The sequence below is a fragment of the Vitis vinifera genome, chromosome 19 (assembly GCF_030704535.1).
Source record: "Vitis vinifera cultivar Pinot Noir 40024 chromosome 19, ASM3070453v1".
Taxonomy (NCBI): Eukaryota; Viridiplantae; Streptophyta; class Magnoliopsida; order Vitales; family Vitaceae; genus Vitis; species Vitis vinifera.
In genome coordinates, this window is record NC_081823.1 from 7,143,193 (window position 1) to 7,163,966 (window position 20,774).

The 20,774-nt window shown below is 31.7% G+C and overlaps 2 protein-coding genes across 2 annotated transcripts; one reads left to right on the forward strand and one right to left on the reverse strand.

The window, feature by feature from the left end:
* Positions 1-488: 488 nt before the first annotated feature.
* LOC100262347 (endoglucanase 11) lies at positions 489-3,167 on the reverse strand. Its single transcript, XM_002277317.5, has 5 exons — positions 2,932-3,167; positions 2,590-2,802; positions 2,042-2,242; positions 1,482-1,736; positions 489-1,308 (listed from the first exon to the last, which is right to left on the reverse strand). Exons 1-5 carry the CDS (start codon positions 3,136-3,138, stop codon positions 652-654), a joined length of 1,533 nt encoding a protein of 510 aa, XP_002277353.2. The 5' UTR covers positions 3,139-3,167; the 3' UTR covers positions 489-651.
* Positions 3,168-14,163: 10,996 nt separating this feature from the next.
* On the forward strand, positions 14,164-16,694 carry LOC100259000 (glucan endo-1,3-beta-glucosidase 12). Its single transcript, XM_002278008.5, has 3 exons — positions 14,164-14,922; positions 15,001-16,326; positions 16,417-16,694. Exons 1-3 carry the CDS (start codon positions 14,868-14,870, stop codon positions 16,449-16,451), a joined length of 1,416 nt encoding a protein of 471 aa, XP_002278044.1. The 5' UTR covers positions 14,164-14,867; the 3' UTR covers positions 16,452-16,694.
* Positions 16,695-20,774: the final 4,080 nt, after the last annotated feature.

The following is a 20,774-nucleotide window of genomic DNA, read 5'->3' on the forward strand; positions in this document are numbered from 1 at the left end:
ATAGGAGGATTTGAAGCGTGGGTGTGATGATGGTACATGCACGCGCAGGGCACCTGCGAGTGACAAAGCAAATGAAATAAAGGCCATGTCTCTCGATACCAACAGTGTGGGATATGTATGAGCGTATTAAAGCCAAATCTTGAATTTTTTTATGCGCAATGGAGAAAAAAGAGCATTAAATCCTGCACAATTGTCGTTAGGAAATGTGATAGATGAGGCAGAACTGTAGCCGTTGACAGGTCAAGTAAATGGGCGGGAGAACGTGGATGATGCATTGGGGAGGCTTGGCAGTTTGCGTGGGATGCCTCCGCAATTAAAGCAAATCTGTAACTACCACTACCACTGCCACTGTAAGCTCCACACTCTCCTTCATTCCGGGCATCTCTCCTCAACTTTTTGTTGGTTTGTCTTCCAACTTTGTGTAAGTTCGTTAAGTTTAATGTAAAAACTTTGACTTGCAAATGTTTTAAACGTCTAACTTGTGACCCTCAAAATCATTCCCACTTATAGTAAATTATAGATCGAGAAACATATCAAACATGTGAAAACAAAGTTTACAGATAAACCCTAATTTGATTAGGGTTTTGATCAATGGGCTTCCACTATAACCAATCCATTGAGATCAAAAAAAATTTCCCTATCACTTCCTACCTACCACGAAGAGATTAAAGATGGATTAGAAGAGAATTCAGTACTTTCTAATCCAAATAACTTAGCGAATACCCCGACAAGTGGCGCCGTATTATACGTGCAAGCCTCGGTTTGCACGTAATTTCCCCTGTCGTCCCTAAACCGATCGTTGACATCGGGCCCACCTACAAGGGCTCCGACTAGTACATGTGGGTTAGGATGGGGTCGGGCGTACCAGCCATCGTACCCCTGGGTGCACCCGATAAAACCCTTGTCGTGCTTGTATGATTCGGTAGATGAACCTCTGTGGTGCACCTTTGTCGGGTACTTTGGGCCATAGCCCACCAGGTAGCTCATGGCCATAGGATTGGCGCCCAAAATGTAGTCGACTTGAGATTTAGCGAAGGAGAGGATCTCCTCTGGGCCCACCAATTCTCCGTGGCAGTTGAGTTGTTGATTTGCTTCCCGGAGATGATCGGAGTAGACTGTGAGCAAAAATGCAGCATTTGATACGTATTGCATGTTGTTCCATTGGCGGGTGTAGAGCAGGCCTCCTGGGGTGCGATCCACGTTGCTCCCATTGTTCTTGTGGAGGCAGGCGCAGAGATAGTGCTGTGCCTTGGAGAGGTACTGCTCTAGCGTGGGCTTGTGCACCTTGTTTTTCTCCTCCCTCAGCAGCTACACAACCAAACAATAAGTAATTCAACGTTTCCATCTCAACCGTTGTGATAGAGAGCTCATTTCACAATGAATTTTACAAACATTTCTAATTTTTTTGCACAGCCAAACAGACTCTTAATTGATTATTTAAGTTAAGGTTAACTATCATCACTTAGGTAACGAAGATTTACCATGGAAGCAATGATTTGAAGCCCAGCATATTTAACATCCCAGCTGAATTCAGAAATGGCCCAGGTGATCCCACCAAAAGAGAGGGCATTTTGAAGCACATAATTTAAGTAAGACTGATTGTCGGTGGCTCTGTATAGCCACAAAGCGGCCCACAGCAATTCATCCTGGTACCCACTCACCGATGGATAGTAGCTACTCACCACTCCTACGCTTTTGTCATATTTTCCTCTGTACTTGTCTCCAAACTCAAACAACTGCATACAAAATTCCCAAAAAAATTCAAAAAAAAAAAGAAGAAAAAGAATCACTCCATATAGGAACAAAGAGATACATCACACAATATTCCATTTTTAAAACAAGTTAATTAAAATAATATCATTAGAAAATCAAATTTTAGGGGGAATAATAAAGCTAAATAATACAACCAATTATGCTGATCACAAGAATAGACACATATCTTGGCTTTATATATGTCGTCTAGCATTTACTAAAAAAAAAAAATCTCATTTTTCACTTGCCATACGATCATTGAAGACTGAAGGCTAATTCAGTTAGATACCTGCTGAGCATGGTGTAGTAGGAGTTGAGAGTAGTGTGGGTTTGTTTTTCTGAACACAATAGAAGCAGCCGCCATAGCTGCTGCCGTCTCTCCGGCCACCTCCGAACCCGGGTTTGTCTCGTCGATCTTGTAAGCTTGCCGCGATGTAGTCATGTCCTCCGGCCGTTGCCAGCAATAGTGATCGGTGTCGCCGTCCCCCACCTGAAATTTGTCACCAAAAAGTCATAATTGCAGTTTTTTTGAATGGTAAGCACATTTTCAAATTCAAATTAATTTCCAAAAGAACTCTCGAAATCGCAGGAAGTAATTTTTTTTTGAAGTAAAAAATAAAAGTCATCCGCATGTTGAAAGGTGTTCAATAGAATGTTACTTTTGTGAATTAGAAAAGTAACCGCACGCGCTAGAACCGCGTCAGACACCTATTATAGTGGACCCACAAGGAAATCAAAACTGAATCCAACTGCAATTAAAGCCAGTTTTCCGGCGAAATTGGAGACATTTCCCCAGTCGCATGAAAGTGATTGGCGATAGGGAAACGCCGGCATTACCTGTACCCACAAGACATTGGGTTGAGTATGAGCTTTGATAAAGTAATCCGTCCCCCATTTGATGGCCTCAAGCGCGTGACCATACTCGCCGGCGCTGGCCATATACTGGCCGTACTCTATAACACCCCACGACAGCATCGTGACTGTGAAGGCCATCGGTAGACCAAACTTAACATTGTCGCCGGCGTCGTAGTAGCCTCCCACCAAGTCTACCTGCATTTGCAGAGGAAGAAGACGACGAAACAATCCCACTTTTTAAACTCAATACTCTACTCATATATTTCAAAAGAAAAGCCAATTTATACGAATAAAGATGTGGAAAATATGAAGAAATGGACTAACGCCTTGTTCTAAGCCGTCGGTGAGGCCGGAGTGATCACGCCAAGTGACTCTCTGGTTGTGGGGTAAGCGACCGGAACGCTGCGTTTCGAAGTAGAGGAGAGAGTTGGAGAGAGCTTGGTGGTAGTCGAAAGAACTAGAGAAGGGGATGATGGCGAAGAAGATTGAGAGCAGAGGAAAGCAATGTTGGGGAGGGGCGTGTTTCTTCATCGTCTCCCCAGGGCTTATTTTTCCCCCGGTTCATGAGTCTTTAAATAAGCGTGCATTGCACGTGAGTGGAAGTATGACAGTAGGGCCTCGTGTCATTTCCCTTACGATTTTAAACCCCGATGAATGCAACCGACTAATTTTTAACTTTGAATAGCAGCGTATCCCCGTCATAAAATCGGCTACAATTTTTATTTATTTATTATGGAAATCAAATCTGATTCATTTTTTATATGGTATGATGGCATCATGACTTACCTTAATTCCCAATTTATTTTCATTCCAATTTTTAAAATAAAATTTAAAATTTATTATTATAAAAATCAAATCCTATTGAGTTATATTTTCTTTTATAGTGGTATCATAATTTACCTTAATTCCTTAAATATTTCTATTCCAATTCCCCGCTAGTTCCCATAATATACGATAAAAAATGCAATGAAAAAAACAGAAAAAAATAAAAATTATATTTAAAATTTAAAATTTACTTTTTTAATTTTTTTTTATTTTCTTATTATTTTCTGAAAATCAAGACGTAGTAGAAAATATCGACATTTAAACAACACTCTTCCACCAACGGAACATGAAACTCTAAATGCGGGCACACAACATTCAGATTGCATAGGCTGGCAGCATGGAGTGGTATTTTGAGGATGTCGGTGGAAATATTTGTGGCTACCATTTTGAGTAATCTATGTGCTTGGACTTTTGAGCATGTATGGAGAAGAAAAGGAGAGAAAAGGTAAATCCATCTACCTGAATCCAGCAGAGAAACCCATGCCTCATTGTGTGTAACAAGTAACAACAGACAATGGTACAACCAAATGGGCAATCACTCCATGGGAGCCCATCAGCAACATACAACACCCACACCATGCATGATAGCAACTAACAAGTTTGAGTTTCAATTTTTTTATGCAATCATTGGTGGACATACTGAGGGCAAATGAAGTGGAAGATTGGGGACGTATGAGCATCTTTCGAACACATGTTGCTTACCAAGGGAGATTATACACTATGATTATTGATAGAAGTAGTAGTTTCAACTTATAGCTTAAAAAGAACTTGTTGAGAAGCTTAATCTAAAGATGAAGAAACATTCAAATTCCTATCAAATAGTATAAGTAAATGACACAATTATTTTTGGTGAGTTATTATTGTTCGGTACTAATTAATTTTTGTAATAATTTTGAGTTATCAGTATGATGTAATGTTCTGTTAATGAAAGTTGCCCACATTGTACTTGGAAGACCATGACCTTTTGATGAAATGATCCAATATGATGTTTATGAGAACATTCATACACTTGTGCACAATGGGCATAAGAAAAGTCTTTAGCCAAAGAAGGAAATTCCACCACCTAAGCAACTAGTGGAAAAATTAAGATTCTTGGAATCAAAAGAACCATAATATAATCTCATTAAGAAGCAATCCAAAATTGTTAGGAAGAAGGAAAAAAAATCATAAATGATGAATCTAGAATGCAAACTCAGGTGGAACTAATCCTAGGACTGCCTATAAAGGGCGCAAAGAAGTGCGGAAAAGGCCAATTGATTCTAGTAACTTATTTCCTATGATGCTAAAAAAGGAATCATTGACTATGAAATTTAAAGCATAATATTGATCTAACTCCAAATTCTTCTTTCCTAAGTTTACCTTGCTACCATATACATTACAAGAAGCACATGAACTCCAAAAGACAAGTTAATAAATTTTGTCTACCCATGCGAAGTTTAAAGCATGATATTAATTGAACTCCAAATTCTTCTTTCCTAAGTTAACTTACCTACCATATGCATTACAAGAAGCCCATGAACTCTAAAAGACAAGTTAATAAGTTGTTTACTAAAAACTCTATTCAATTAGCTTTTGGGAAGGATGAATTACATAAAAGGTTAGTCATGACATTTGAATTAACCAATGTACTACTTAAGTAGATTTATGCAAGTATCAACATGGGTTTTGGTTGTGAAGTTAAGTTTCATTTGAAGAGACTTTGAAATCATCTATTACATTAATGAAAAAGAAACATAAGTAACACTCGAAAGATCTCAATTGATGGTTGCATCTAGCAACAAATTTACAAGGTTATATAAAGAGTTCTCAATACTCCATTATCAATTCACTCCTACAAGTCTTCGAAGGAAGAAACGAAGGAAGACGTTATTCGGGATAACACTTATATGATCACTATAAGCCTATTAGTTTTTTGATGGGTTTACCTAGTCTTGCTTCTTTTAGATTAAGCTTATAAACCAAATTGAGGTCACTTATTTTTTCTACCCAAGGTCATGTTATTTCCCTTTTAGATACAATAGCAAAATATTGTAAAAAGAAAAAAAAATACAAGCAAATATTGGTGATGGAATAAAGTTATTATTTATCATTTTGATTAAATGATAAATCAATTTGATTGACCATGTTAATCAAAATTCATTGTTATTGATAAGAGCATCTCTAAGTGGATGTAGCTACTAGGGGGCTCTCTTACTTATTACTTAAAAAGTTACTGCACTAGCTAATTTGGTTTCTTTGTGTTTGTGAGGAAGATCTATTTAAAGAAAAAAAAAAGGCATAGGGAAATTTATTGCCTATGGTTGCTATGTCAAAATTTATAATTATTTGATATGATACAATTAACAAATTGAAGCATGCACCTACCCTGTTAACATGGATCATGTGCAAGGGGCTAAATGTTGCTTTATGAATTTTGCACTACTAATTGGGCTTATAATAATATGTCATATCCCATTATGATGTATGATGGTAAAATGTAAAGGGATCCCTTAAAGTTAATGGCACTAGTAGGTTTTAGTGTCAGAGAGAGAGAGAGCCCTTAGGAGTAATTTTTATTGTTTTGCTTTTAGATGAGTTTCTTGAAATTATGCTTTTTATTTCCTTGTTATGTTATATATATAGTGAATGTTGAGAGAAGTCTCCTTTCCACCATAAGGTGGAAGGATCCAATTGATACCGTGGGTGAAAAGAGGGGTCATCCTCAACATGCTAAGGTGGGTGAGAAGAGGTCACATCCTCATCTTTGTTTATAAATTTCAAAACTTTAGTTTTCTTTCAAATAATTTTAATTTCATTCCAATTTTCAAATATTTCTTTAATTCCACCACTTTTCATCTTTCCTTATGGTTCAAGGTCACCAAAGATCCTGTTTTTAATAAACTTGTTGCCTTTTTCTTTATGGCAAGAACCTTTATACATTTTTCTTTGATTTTAAAATATTTTTTTTGTTTCTCTTTATTTTAAATAAGCAAGAATGAATTTTTCATAATTCCAAAATAATAGAATTTGTGAGACTAATTCATGCAAGATAAATTGGGTTTTGGTCAGGGCCCTACATATGAGTTTCCTCTTCTGATTGTCAATTGTTATACTTAATGAATATTACTTGATCTTCGTCTTGCTTCTTGATATGCAAGTGATAATTTTATACTTGAGCTAACCTTGTTTCCATGATAACGCACTATTACTTGCTGCTAAGGTACGATTTCAATCCCACTTTGCTTATTTTTATGCATGATTCGTTTTATTATTTGATCATTCTATTGGTATCCATTACTTTCCTTATCAATTGTCACATATGCTTCACCTTATTTAGTAGAGACCTTATTATAGGGCTTAGAAGGGTGTTATGGTCTTTCACCGTACTTTCCCAATAAGTAACCTGACCTCAAACTCAAACTCGGTTTTTCACAAACTTGTTTTTCGAGTCACACTTAGGGGGTGTTTGGTACACGGGAATAGGGAGTGAGAATAGACATCTCATTCCTTTTCTCTCTTATTCCTATGTTTGGATAAATGTTAAGAAAGCGGAAATGAAATAAAAAATTATTCCGACAAAAATCAAATCCAACTTATGAGTCGGATTTGCATTCATTAAAAGTAGGTGGTATTCTGATTCATTAAACCTATTTGATAATATAAAATAACCTAAATTACTATTTTTACCCTCTTATCTTGTTCTTCAAACCCGATGTTTATCTTCTTTGTAAAGGTAGAGATCCATTCATCATCCACTTCTTATCTTCTTTGCAAAGCTAGAGACTCACTCATCATCCAATTCTCCGCAACAAGTGATTCTTCCAAATTGAATCAATTAAACCTTCCACGATATTTAAAAAAAAAATCAATTTCTAATTTATAGGGTTTTGGATGTTCATTTTGATTGTTGGATCTAGGATTCGTCATTGTTTGCTGCAACTAGGTTCTGAAAACTCCCTTCTACATCTTCGATCGGGTTTACCTTATTTTCTCTTTCTTCTTCTACTTCTTTATATGTGTTTCTTCTTCTTTATAAATCGATTAATTTTTTTTTTATTAATTTATGTTTGGAATCTTTGATGTTTCTTTATCTTGTATTAATGGAAACTAGAGAGAAAAATTGAAATGGTTGGAAAAAGATTTTTCGATTTCACGTGTTTACAATATTGAAAATTTTTAATGGTTAGGAAAAAAAATAAAAAGAAAAAAACAAACAAAAACAAAACTTTTGGTTTTTTTTCCCCTTTGTTTATTATTATCGGCGTCTTCCTTTCCTAGTTAAAGCTATGGATTCTGCCGTCTCGCAGAAAATCTGCTGCGTTTCCGGCTCATTTTGGAACTTTAGCATGGGCCACAATGAAGATCTCTTCATATCATTGCTATTTAACAGTAAACAAACCATTAAAATAATAATTGAATATTTGTGCATTAGGGTTATACGATTTTTTATGGTTAATTTTTTATTTATTGAGTATATATATATTTTTTAGTCTTATTATTTAATAACAAAAAACCTCTCAAATTTTATTTATTTTTTAAAATAAAAGTAAAAATAAAAAAATATTTTAAATTATATGTAAGGATGTTATTGTAAATTTATTTCTTTTTCATTTCCATTCCTATTATTATCAAACATTGGAATGGAAACAAATAATCATTCCAATCTTGCATTCCTAAGTTCATCCAAATGCTAGAAATGGAATTATCAAATTCATTCCATTTCACTAAAAAATAGGAAAGGAAACAAAATATTATTTTCATTCCCTATTCCGACGTACCAAACACCCCCTTAGGGTTTTTCTTTCTTATTTTTTTTCCCTTAAAAAAATAAAACAAAAATAAGTGGCGACTCCAATTATTTTTCAAAAAATCAAAATTTTCACTAAACAAATAAAAAAGCGAGTTTCGCTATCAAGTGGGAACGCATCGTGTTAAAATATGGGGTCCACACAATCCAATCAAGATTTTATGCTTGGGTTATGTGTCCATTTAAAACCATACTCTCTCAAAGCTAGATCATGCCACAGGCTTTAAGAAAAATATTAATCTTGATTAATAAAAAAATAATTAATTAATTTATTTTGTTCACAATAATTTAAGTAGGGAAAAGGGCATTTGTTTTTATAACTTTTTACTGAAAATAATTTACTTTCAGATTTTTAATTTTTTGTTTTCCTATTTTTTCATGATTTATTATAAATTTTTTACTAAATAGAAAAAATCAAAATATTTGACTTTTTCGGAAAAAAAAAAGTAATATTTCAATTTTTTTTTTTTTTTACTTTTTAATGTTTAATATAAATAAAATATTAAAAAAACAAATAATTTAATACTTAACACTATTAAGCATTAAAGTTCTATTTAAAATTAAGTAAAAAAAAACAAACACCACCTTTGTTCTCTTTTCCAATTCCTTGACTAAAATGCTTTTGCAGCACACATGGGAAGTAGAAGTATTTTATACAATGTCTCTCTGAATATTTTCCTAATTCTTTTTGTTGAATTCCCCTTTTCTTCCCAGGATGATTCTCAGTCAGCCCAATTGACTCATAACTAAAGCCCTTAATTCTCAAGCCCAGTTGGATCACCTTGGGCCAGCCCAACCAATTAATTTCTGTCGCCCAACTCCATTGTGAGTCTGTGACGTAACAATTCACATCAAATGAGTGGAATAATATCTTTGATCATATTAAATCAGTCCTCAATGTGACTAATATGAAATCTACGGCTGAAATTGGGCCCTTTTTTTTCTATTTTTTAATCGAATGGTTGAAAAAATAGAGGGATCATACCATCCTAGTACTATAATTTGACCCAAGAAAAATGTCTAGACTTTTACATCAATTTAAAGAAGCATGCAAAATAAGATTACAAATTTTTTTTTATATAATCATTTAAGGACTTAAAGTGGTTTAATGACTTAATTTATATCCATTTCAATTTTTAAGTTATTAATTTGATGTTGAAATAAATTAAATCATCAAGTCGTTAACTCATTTTAAGTTATTAATTTGATATTCTTGAATCTTAAATAAGTTACTTAAATCTTAATGAAAAAATAATAATAATTTTCCATCAAAAAAAAAATCTTAAAAGAAAATGATAAGTTAAAAAACAAAAAAACTGAAAACTCGAAACAACTTGCTTTAAAATGGTTCCAAAAAATTATCAAAGATATAATAAAAATTATAGAAAAATAAACATAAAAAATTCAAAATCATAAGGAAAATGGTTTTCTTTAATTTTAACAAGGAAATTAAACATAATTAAAATCAGTTAGATAATGGCCTATTTTTAGATTATTTAATCTTTATATAAAAAATTAAAATAAATTAAATAAGTTTAAAATAATGTATAAAAATGATTTATTAACATTTAAATTTATGTTTTATTTTTCTTTTTTTCCCTTTCTCTTAGGCTATGTTTGGTTCCCGGAAAATTTGAGGGAAAATGCGAAGAAAAGAAAATACAAAGAAAAAGTAGAAAGAAAGAAAAAGTGAAGAAAAATAAAAAAATAGATTAAAAGTTGATAAATTATTTTTTTTGTTATTTCAAACTCATTTTATTTATTTTAACTCATCAATATAAAGATTAAATAATTTAAAAATACATAAGTTTTTAATTAGTTTTAATTATATTTGATTTTTTTTTATATTTTTTATATGACAACCAAACATGAGAAAATCATTTTCCTTAGCATTTTTTTTCTTTCCTTTATACTTTTCGGGACCAAACATAGCCTTAATTTTTTTTTATTAGAAATCAAATATAGCTTAAAAAAAAATTAAAAATAACAACTTAATGCTAACACTATTAAATACTGTTTAAACTTAGCTTACATTGAATTTTATTTAGATTTAAAAAAAAAAAAAAACACACGTCAGACTACAAGATGTACCGATGAAAATTTTGACTTGCAGAAATTGAGTTTTGTGCACGTGTTACTCTTTTAGCACATGGGGTGACCTTTTTAGGGGCTATGTTTGGATTATGCAACTATCAAGAAAAGAAAAGAAAATATTTAAAAAAAAAAGAAAAAAAAAAAAAGAAAGATTTTGTATATTTGAATTTATTATGAAAAATATAAAAATAAATAAATATTAATTTAAAATTTATACAGAAAAAATTAAATTAAATAAATTTAAAATAATATATAAAAATAATTTATTAATTTTAAAATTTTCTTTTTTTATTATTTTTTTCCTTATACATATCCAGATAACCAACCACACACGACCTAAATTTGGGAGAAAGTTGTTAGACATTCCCCAACAAAAGCATAGTTGGGGTAAGATCGAAGCCAAACCCACGAAAGTTTTTGACAAACATTAGGTGAAAAAGCAAAAGCAAAAGCAAACTAAACCTCATCGTGGTCTCCACCCACCACCACCATGCCTCATCTTCTAACTGTACACATTTCATATTTCAATACTCGGAAGTTTTGGTGAGCAAATTCTGCCGACCTCTGGTGGGTGTCGATATTCAATCTTCATAAAGTCTTGATTGAAAAGTGGTGTGTGAGAGAGACAAAATTGAAGACCAATACATCAAGTTTGTTTAATATTTTGGGTCTGCATAAATGTCGAAGTGATAAGGTCACAAGGGTCTATCTTCAAAGGGCTATAAAAATAAGTCAATATGGAGTTGGGCTACTCGTCATTCAACAAATTTGAGAGCTTTCCCACTGCCCCAACTTGCCTACTTCTTCTCTTGGTGATTAGGAAGAAACGTTTGGGAAACAATCAGCTTTACTAAATTAATATAAAGTTTGGTACTCAAATTAAGATATGGATTCCGTGGATTTGGGTGTTCTTCTCCCATGAATTTTCCTTTTTGTATAAAAATTAGAAGAAGTTGTTTTATATGGGAGGAGAAGCTTTCAACGATTATGGGTTGGGTTTGGTTCATAAAAAGTATTAAAGAACCATTCATTATCAGAAAATAAGATAAATAAATAATTAAATATGATTAAAATTAATTAAAATTTATATAAATATATAAAAATAAATTATTATTTACACCAATGAAAACCATAATTTCATATCATGTATAACAAATAGCAGAGGTATATAATAGATTTTTTATTTTTTATTTCTCATTTAGATAGTGAATGTTCATTTGTACTTATACTAGAAATGTTGTTTTTTGTTTCAATTCATGATCTAGCACATACACCCTAATACATGTTCCTCGGCATTGAGGATACCCTGAAGAGTAGAGGATTTTGTGACATTTTTTATTGGTTTTTGTTTCATCCAAAGTGATGTACTGAAACTTACTCGGTAAAAAGATAATTCTTGATAAGTAAAATTACACTGATATAAATTATGAAAGGATTTTTCATAGGTAGCCTGGAATTCCTCCTTCGAGAAGGAAGTTTTTTTGAATTGAGATTTGAGGCTACCATAGCTATTACCCTAATGGAGTTTTTTATTTTTCTTTATTTACTTATTTATATTTCCTTGCATTTTGTCCCTAGTTTTCCAAAAAAACAAACATAAATAAAATGTAGTTTAAAGTCCTAAGAGTCAAAAGAATATTCACACAAGTTATTGAAAAATAAAAAAGAAATGAAATGAAAAACGTTAGGCACGAAAAGCATAAGTTTAATAGTCCAAGAATTTCCACAAATTTCCAAGTGATTTATTTTGTGAGAGGACCATAGGCCCAATAATTTGATTATTTAAAAGCAAACAAGTGGGTAAGTCCTGAAAATTTTCCTTGGCCTATGAAAATGAAATCATATCAACTAGGACAGGGGTGACTCATCTGCATTATAAATTCAAAATTGACACAGACTACCAAAAACCATTCAAATATAAGGGTTGATAATATTTTTCTATTTTTCAGAAGAAAAAGAAAAAAGAAAATGTATTTGATAACTATGAACTGATTCACAACTGTTTTCAACAATATGTTTTGATTCTCTAGAGAGAAAAAAAAACATTTGACACTGTTTTTTAAAACAATTTTTTCTTTTTGAAAAAAAACAATTTAGAAAATACATTTAACAATCAAAAATCTAATTTTTGTTTTTTCTTATCAATAATAAAAAATAAGATGTTTAAAAATATATATTTTAATTGTTTTCACTTGTGTTTTTTAAAATTGTTTTAAAAAATAATTATACAAATATGTATAATAATTAAAAAATATTTGATTATCTGGAAACAAGTTTTGATTATACAAACAATATGTTTTGATTCTCTACAAAAAAAAAAAAAACAAAAACAAAAACAAAAACAAAAAATATATTTGACAATTAAAAATTATTTTCTATTTTTTATTTTTAAGAATATAAAATAGAATGTTTTAAGACAATATTTTTTTTAGAATTTGTTTGGCACCTGTTTTTTAAAATAAATTTATATTTTTCAGAAAAAAAAATTGAAAAACACATTTGGCAATTAGAAATCTATTTTCTGTTTTTTGTTATCAAGAATAAAAAATAAGATGTTTTCAAAAAATATATTTTAGTTATTTTCATTTGTTTTTTAAAAACTGTTTTAAAAAATAATTATACAAATATATATAATAACGAATAACAAAGTTCTAGACATAAACCTTTTTTTTTAAAACATGTTCAAAAATATTAAAAATAGGTTAAAAACATTTCAAGTTCTCAATAAGATTTTTATTCTATAAAACATTGAAAATTGTTCTAAAAAACCATAACTCCTAAAAAAAACTGTTTTTTATTTTTTATTTATAAAAACAGAAAACATCATATTTTCAATTGTTTTCAAATATTTTGATTATTTTATAAAATAATTATATAAATATGAAGAATAATTAAAAATCAAGCTTAGACATAAAAATTATTTTTAAAACATATTTAAGAATATTAAAAATAGGTTTAAAAATATTTCATCTTACCTCATAGATTTTTGTTCTCCATAATATTAAAAAATAATTCTAAAAAATTATTTTTTAAAACTATTTTAAAAAACAGTTAGAAAGCGGGAGTTAAATATTTGTAAAAATAAATTTAATAATCGGATAGAGTCGTGATTAATAAAATCAAGGTACATAAATGAAGATATAAAATAATAAAATTTAAATAGCGATATAACACGACATCTGAACCGCAAACTAAATATGAACTGGACGTATAAACTCTCCGTTCGACTGATTTATAGAACTCAGCCCAAAAAGTTGAAATTCTAAGGATGCATGAAGCATAAAAATTGTTTCATTTTGATTTCTTAGTACTTAAGCATATTTTTCCACACAACACTACAAATGAGATACTGACAGAATCCAAAAACTTATCAGGATCGAGAAATAGGGGATGGTCACTTAGTCGCGCTACCCATGCATTTGCTTCATGTTTACATGCATTTGATGCAAAACGACACCATTTCGATGCTTAGTGGGTAAGGCTTAAGGCTCTACTACACACCTGTGACGTAGACATTTTGTTCTAATTATTAAATTTGAATTTTTTTTTTATAATATCCTTTTGATGGTTTATTTTAATTTGATGGACGATGTGATATTTTTGTTTTTTTTGTTTTTTATTTTATTTTAATAGAGCATTAACAAGTAAAGCAGTAAAAAAAATTAAAGATTTTAATAATTTCGAGGGTTAATTTCATTTGCCGTAAATATAATTTCTTGTTTAAACAATTAATTGTTGGAGTTGATTAACCTCATAAATCGATTCTTATGGACATAAAAAACTTTATATTAAATTATTATGGTGCTGAAAAAATAATTTCAGGAATTCAACGGAAAGATGATTCCTTTTGGTGACAACTATTATTAATAATAATGTGTGAAGACAAAAAACAAAGGGAAGAAATGAAATTAACCACCATAGGTTAAAGCTGAGGATGCAATTACCCTTATTATTATTAGTAGTACAAACTGAAAATAGCACAGCTGGGACTTCCAACGGTCCAATTTATTACGCATCTCGATGCTTTCTCCAAGGTACCATCGTCATGCATAATTAGAAATGGATTTTATCAAATACACCTGAGTTCCATCACTTACGATGGACCTCATCTGATCCAACTCCTTGAGGACTCAATTCTGGCAATGTGTAAGCCGTGGAACACGTGGACGGATGGTAGGGAGGGAGAACCGGCATGCGTGATGAGGTTGGGGAGTACGGTGGAATTTTGGGGGACGGGGAGGACAGTCGTGAAAACGGTCGAGTTTGTGGGTCCGCAAGTCGCGCTGTTGAAGAAAGACTAGGAATAGGAGCCGTTAGATTTGGATATGTCCACTCCAAAGTAGTCACGTTGATGCGTGGGACCCATCAGTTTCCGGCGCCTACAACTCCGATCGTGACCTTCTTTCCTTTTCCCACTCGTTTTTCCACTATCTCCACTCTCTCGTGTCTCTCTCAATCCAGTATTTATATCTATAGACGAATACAGAGATCATCCCCCGGGTCGCTCTCTCCTTCTCTGTCTCATTTTCATGCTCTGTTTTTCTAGAACTAGAGCATGGCAATCCTCATCTTCGCATTTCTCTTTCTACTATCATTCTCTTCACCTTCAGGTTTAGTTTCGACCTTCAACTCTCTCTCTGTTTCTTTCTGTTTTTTTTTGTTTGTATTTAATGATTTGCCTTTTGCAGAGGGAGGTGGTTCAGTTGCAGTCAACTATGGGCGCATTGCGAATGATCTCCCACAACCAGCCCAAGTGGTGGAGCTTCTCAAGGCACAAGGGATCAATAAAGTGAAACTTTTCGACGCCGACTCTACGGTCCTCACTGCTCTCGCTAACTCCGGCGTAAGCGTCGTCGTTGCACTTCCTAATGAACTCCTCTCCTCAGCCGCGGCCACAGATGGATCCTTCTCCGAAAAATGGGTCCAAACTAACATCGCCCAGTATCACCCCAGCACTCAAATCGAAGCCATTGCCGTTGGCAACGAAGTCTTCGTCGACCCCAATAACACAACTCAGTTCTTGGTGCCTGCCATGAACAATGTTTACAAATCACTCGTGAAACACAACCTCTCATCCATCAAAATCTCTTCTCCTGTAGCGCTCAGTGCTCTGAATTCTTCTTACCCACCCTCAGCTGGGGTGTTCAAGCCTGAGTTAATTGAAACGGTGATGAAGCCCATGTTGGAATTTCTCCGCAAGACCTCATCGTATCTCATGGTTAATGCGTACCCGTTCTTCGCTTACTCTGCCAACTCCGACGTTATTTCCCTCGACTACGCTCTCTTCAGGGCCGTGAACGCCAACGTGACCGATCCTGGTAACGGGTTGAGCTACTCCAGCCTCTTCGAAGCCCAACTCGACGCCGTTTATGCAGCCATGTCCAATATCCAATACAACGACGTTCCGGTGGTGGTGACCGAGACTGGCTGGCCTTCCAAGGGCGACGAGAACGAAATCGGAGCCAGCACAGACAACGCCGCCGCCTACAACGGCAATCTCATCAAACGAGTGCTCACCGGCGGTGGCACTCCGTTGCGGCCAAACGAACCACTCAACGTTTACCTGTTTGCGCTGTTCAACGAGAACCAAAAAACAGGTCCCACATCGGAGAGAAACTATGGCTTGTTCTATCCGAACAAAGAGAAGGTTTATAATATTCCATTAACCATGGAGGCTTTGAAGGCTACTGGGTCAACGCCGATTAACGGTAGCAAGGTTCAGGTGACTTCACCTCCAACGGCTTCCGAAGAAGTAACCACTGCAGCGGTGGGGCAAACGTGGTGCGTGGCGAACGGCGAGGCTGGGGCAGAGAAGTTGCAGGCGGGGCTTGACTACGCTTGCGGAGAGGGCGGGGCTGACTGCCGTCCAATTCAGGAAGGCTCCACGTGTTATAATCCTAACACCCTCGAGGCACACGCTTCGTATGCCTTCAACAGCTACTATCAGAAGAACACACGTGGCGCTGGGACGTGTAATTTTGGTGGTGCGGCACACGTGGTCACGCAAACTCCAAGTACGTATACTATCATTCCTCCTAATTTTCTCCACATTTTAAAATCCGAAATTAGTTAATAACTTGAATTTTAATTGTTTTGTTTTGCAGAATTTGGGAATTGTGAGTTCCCAACAGGGTACTGAGTTTGGCGAAATTGAGTTTGGAGGGGAGGCTTTAGGCCTTTTTTTTATTTTTTATTTTTATTTTTTTAATTACTAGTATATTTTATTGGAGCAGCATTAGGATAATATTTTTTTATATGTATTTATGATTAATTCTATTGTGGGTAGATACGGTGGATTGTCAGCTAGTTGACTGTTGCGTCTTGTAATTAAAGGTCTGATGGGTATTTCTTTATATCATATTATATTATATGGTTCTCCTAACTTAGCCTTTTGTTTGTTTTCTTTGTTTGGGTTCTTTTCTCCACAAACAAGCCTTTACTTGGATGGTTGTTAGTAGTGGGCAATTAGGTTACCTAAAAGTTAGAAGAGAATTCTCCAATTGTAAATTCTTTATTGTTACGTCAAATTCAACTTCGTCAAACGGGGCCTTGAATAACAAATCGAAATAAAATAGGCTACCATACTCGAAAAGTAATAATAATAAATAAAAAAACATATACTAAAAAAAGATAAAAAATAATTTTTTTTTCACGTTTTATTTCATCATTAAAAAAATACAATTTTATTTATATATTTTATTTATATAATAAAAAAAGTAAATTGAATTTAAATAAATATATAAAAATAAATTATTGATTTTAAATATGTTTTTTCTTTCTTTCACATTTTCCCTCAAATTTTTTGACTAAACAATAACTATAGCTTTAGAGTTGGAGAGGGAAAAAATTCAATTGTATTTAGAGTCCGTCAAACAGTGACTTTAGAAAACACTTTCAATAGTTTAAAGACTTAAAAATTTTATCATTAATAGTTTTAGCACTTGAAAATTTTATCATTAAATGACGCAGACTCTTAGTATAACAACGTTAAGACATAAAAAATATTCTCTTAGTATAACAACGTTAAAATTTTTTTTTAATGAAAATGACGAGTTGGATTGTAATTCAAGGCGTGTTTGAACGGGATAGTTTAAAAAAAAAAAAAAAGAGACGTGAGAGTTTAATTTGGATGGGCTTATACGGAATTTTGATCCAGCTCGATTTTGTCGCGGGCCTGGGCTTGGACGTGGCTTGAGAGTAACAGGTGGTTCCATCAACCATCCAACTCTTAAATTAACAATAATATCATAATTTGGCTCAACAATATAGTTAAGGAACGTAACTTGTTGCATACAACCTCCCACCTTTCGGGTGGGTATCCTAGCCATGAGTGTGCTATAATCTTTTGCCTTTCTATTTACTTCGCTTTCTCGGGTTATTGTCAATGTTTTCAAAATCGGCCATGATTCATTAATTGAACAATGGATATAAAATCGTATAGGATCATAGATTTATTTTATCAGGTATGGTTGAATATGAAAAGTTATCAAATCATGATTCACTGATTAAATTATGGAGAATCACAATTGTCAAAACTATGATATTATAGTATGAATTCATATAAATATATTAATATTTTTAATTTTATTAAATATACTTAAGACTATTTAAGCATGAATATATATTCTAAAGAATTTTTTTTATTTAATTTTACCTACATTATATGTACTATTGTTTTATAATTTTAAAAATTATAACATTATTTAATGTATATTATTTTCATATTTATTATTATAAAAATAAATACGGAATTGGATATTTTAGGTTTATCTAAAAAAATTTAAATAATAATTAAAAAAACTAGTATTAGTTAATTAAAATTTTGTAGAGTAAATTAATAAAAGACTGTGTGGCATATTGACAACTTTTTTTTTATTTGCATGTCCAAATTCCAATTTTCATGGCTCAATTCCTCACCATACAATACCAGTTTTTTCAGCCATTAACGGATATCCCACATCGGGCAATTGATGAACCCAATGAAGTCTTTAAATACATTGTCTCCTACTTATCCATGGTTGGAATGGTCATGGGTTTGGATCGGTCTCCAATGGTTTTTTTTATATATTACAGATAAAAATATTGATAAATACGAATATATCGATACTTAGATTTTATAAAAATATCTTTAAAAAATCTCGATTATTTTGATGAGGTATATATAGACGCATCATTATAAAACCATTATCATCTTTTTATATGCAAGTATTAGTAGTCGATAATCACTCCAAGATGCAATTTCAATCACTAATAGCTATGTGTTTCTTATGAAACCACCATCCACGTTTCATTGCCAAAAAAAAAGACACCAAAGAATCCAAGCCTGCATTTCTAGCTTTGAGAGAAGTACATGGTACTTTCTCAAGCCTCCACAAAAGGAAAGAAAGAAAGACATGCCTTTTGTAGGCAAACATGACTAGGAACCTTATACACACAAAAGCTACCTGACAATTGATCCATTAAGGCCCATAATGTTATATATATCCTTTGTCACCCAAAATAGAAACTTGATAAATAGAAAAATATGCTTTCTTTTCAGATTGGGAACAAATCTGAGTCCATTTGTCCGATGTTGAATAAGATATGAATCTTCTAAGGCTATAGAGAGGAAACCATCCTTTCTATAATTCTTCTGACGATGGGAAACGGGAGAGAGAACGCGCTTTGTCTATTCAAAAGATTCTTCAAAAAACGAACAGACACCAGCCTTATACTTTATGCCTTAAGGACCATTCCCTTTAAATATTGGGTCATATGTGTCTTAAGCCCATCATCTGAGACACATATGGAAACGGGCTCTACACATGAGTGGCCCATATTTTAAAACAAATTGAAAATAAATACGTGAATGCGAATAGCTTAATCATAGACTATGCTCCATATGTGAGTCTATAGTTATTTTAACACAATTCTTAACCCCACTATAAGAAATCACCATTTCAATGGTCTATATATCTTCTTCATTCTGGAAAAATGGATTTTTGACCATTTTATATATGACTATTTAGGCAGCAGAATGGATAGCTCTTGAAAAATATTGTGTTGCCCTCACTTAAAGAAAGTGATTTTAAAAACTAAAATTTCTTCCCAGAATTAAATAAAAATATATATTTTTAAAATTTTAAAATTAAATTATCTAAATACCATTTGTACCTAGTGAATCCATCTTTAGTTGAACCAGAAAGATATAGATAAATAATAATAATGATAACAGTAGAATCTTAGACTCTGTTGGGTAATTATATTTGAAAATAATTCTTAAAAACTATTTTAGAGAATAATTTTTGAAAACTATTATATAATGTTTTGTAAAACAAAAGTTTGTTTGGGAATGTAAATTATTTTTGACATGTTTTTTAATATTTTAAAAATAATTTTTATATATAGTATTTTATTTTTAATCATTCTACATGTTTATATAATTATTTTTAATACACATTTAAAAAAATATGTAAAAATAATTTTAAAAAATCAACCTTCATTGATAATTATTTTCAAAAAATATTCTCAAAAATAGTTTTTAAAAATAATTTTAAAAAATTGTTCTATAATATTTTATAGAATAAAAGTCTATTTAAGAATTTGAAATGTTTTTAATCTATTTTTTATATTTTAAATATGTTTTAAAAATAGTTTTTATATCTAATACTTTATTTTTAATCATTTTATATGTTTATATAATTATTTTATCAAACAATTCTTATAAAAAAAAAGTGAAAATAATAGAAAATAACTAAAAAATATTTTTTTCATAAAATAAAACAGTTTTTTAGTGTTAAATATGTTTTTTTTTCTCAAGAATAAAAAGCTATTATGAAAAACAATTGGTCAAACAAACTTTTAATTTATGTTCTTAAAAATAGAAATAAGAAAACAATTTTTTTTTTATTGTCAAACTATGTTTTTCCATTTTTTTTCTTTTTTTTTAAAAGCAAGATTAAATAATAAAAAATTTGTTCGAATTATATTTTATCTATAATTGACAAGAGGACATTTTAAAAGCTTTTTTATAAATATATATATATATATATATAAAAAAACTAAAGAATACTTAGGTTATGTTTGGTTCCCGGAAAATACTAAGGAAAGAAAAAAAATGTAAAGGAAAATGATTTTTTTATGTTTGGTTGTCCTATGAAAAATATCAAAGAAAATCAAATATGATTAAAACTAATTAAAAATTTATGTATTTTTAAATTATTTAATCTTTATATTGATGAGTTAAAATAAATAAAATGAGTTTAAAGTAACAAAAATAATAATTTATCAACTTTTAATCTATTTTTTTATTTTCCTTCACTTTTTCTTTTCCTCTGCTTTTCCTTTGTATTTTCTTTCCCTTTCATTTTCCTTCAAATTTTATGGAACCAAACATATTCTTAGTTGATGAAAAATATAAATCTCTTACCGTCTTACGTCACTATACATCAATTGATGACATCAGCAAACGTATGAATTGACA

Excerpts from the sequence above, each read along its gene's own strand:
- LOC100262347 (XM_002277317.5), bottom strand. The coding sequence starts at position 3,138 with ATGAAGAAACACGCCCCTCCCCAACATTGCTTTCCTCTGCTCTCAATC. Across the intron at positions 2,243-2,589 it reads CCAATGTCTTGTGGGTACAG|GTGGGGGACGGCGACACCGA; the intron begins GTAATGCCGGCG and ends GACAAATTTCAG. Across the intron at positions 1,737-2,041 it reads TACTACACCATGCTCAGCAG|TTGTTTGAGTTTGGAGACAA; the intron begins GTATCTAACTGA and ends TTTTGTATGCAG.
- LOC100259000 (XM_002278008.5), top strand. The coding sequence starts at position 14,868 with ATGGCAATCCTCATCTTCGCATTTCTCTTTCTACTATCATTCTCTTCA. Across the intron at positions 14,923-15,000 it reads ATCATTCTCTTCACCTTCAG|AGGGAGGTGGTTCAGTTGCA; the intron begins GTTTAGTTTCGA and ends TGCCTTTTGCAG. Across the intron at positions 16,327-16,416 it reads CGTGGTCACGCAAACTCCAA|AATTTGGGAATTGTGAGTTC; the intron begins GTACGTATACTA and ends TTTGTTTTGCAG.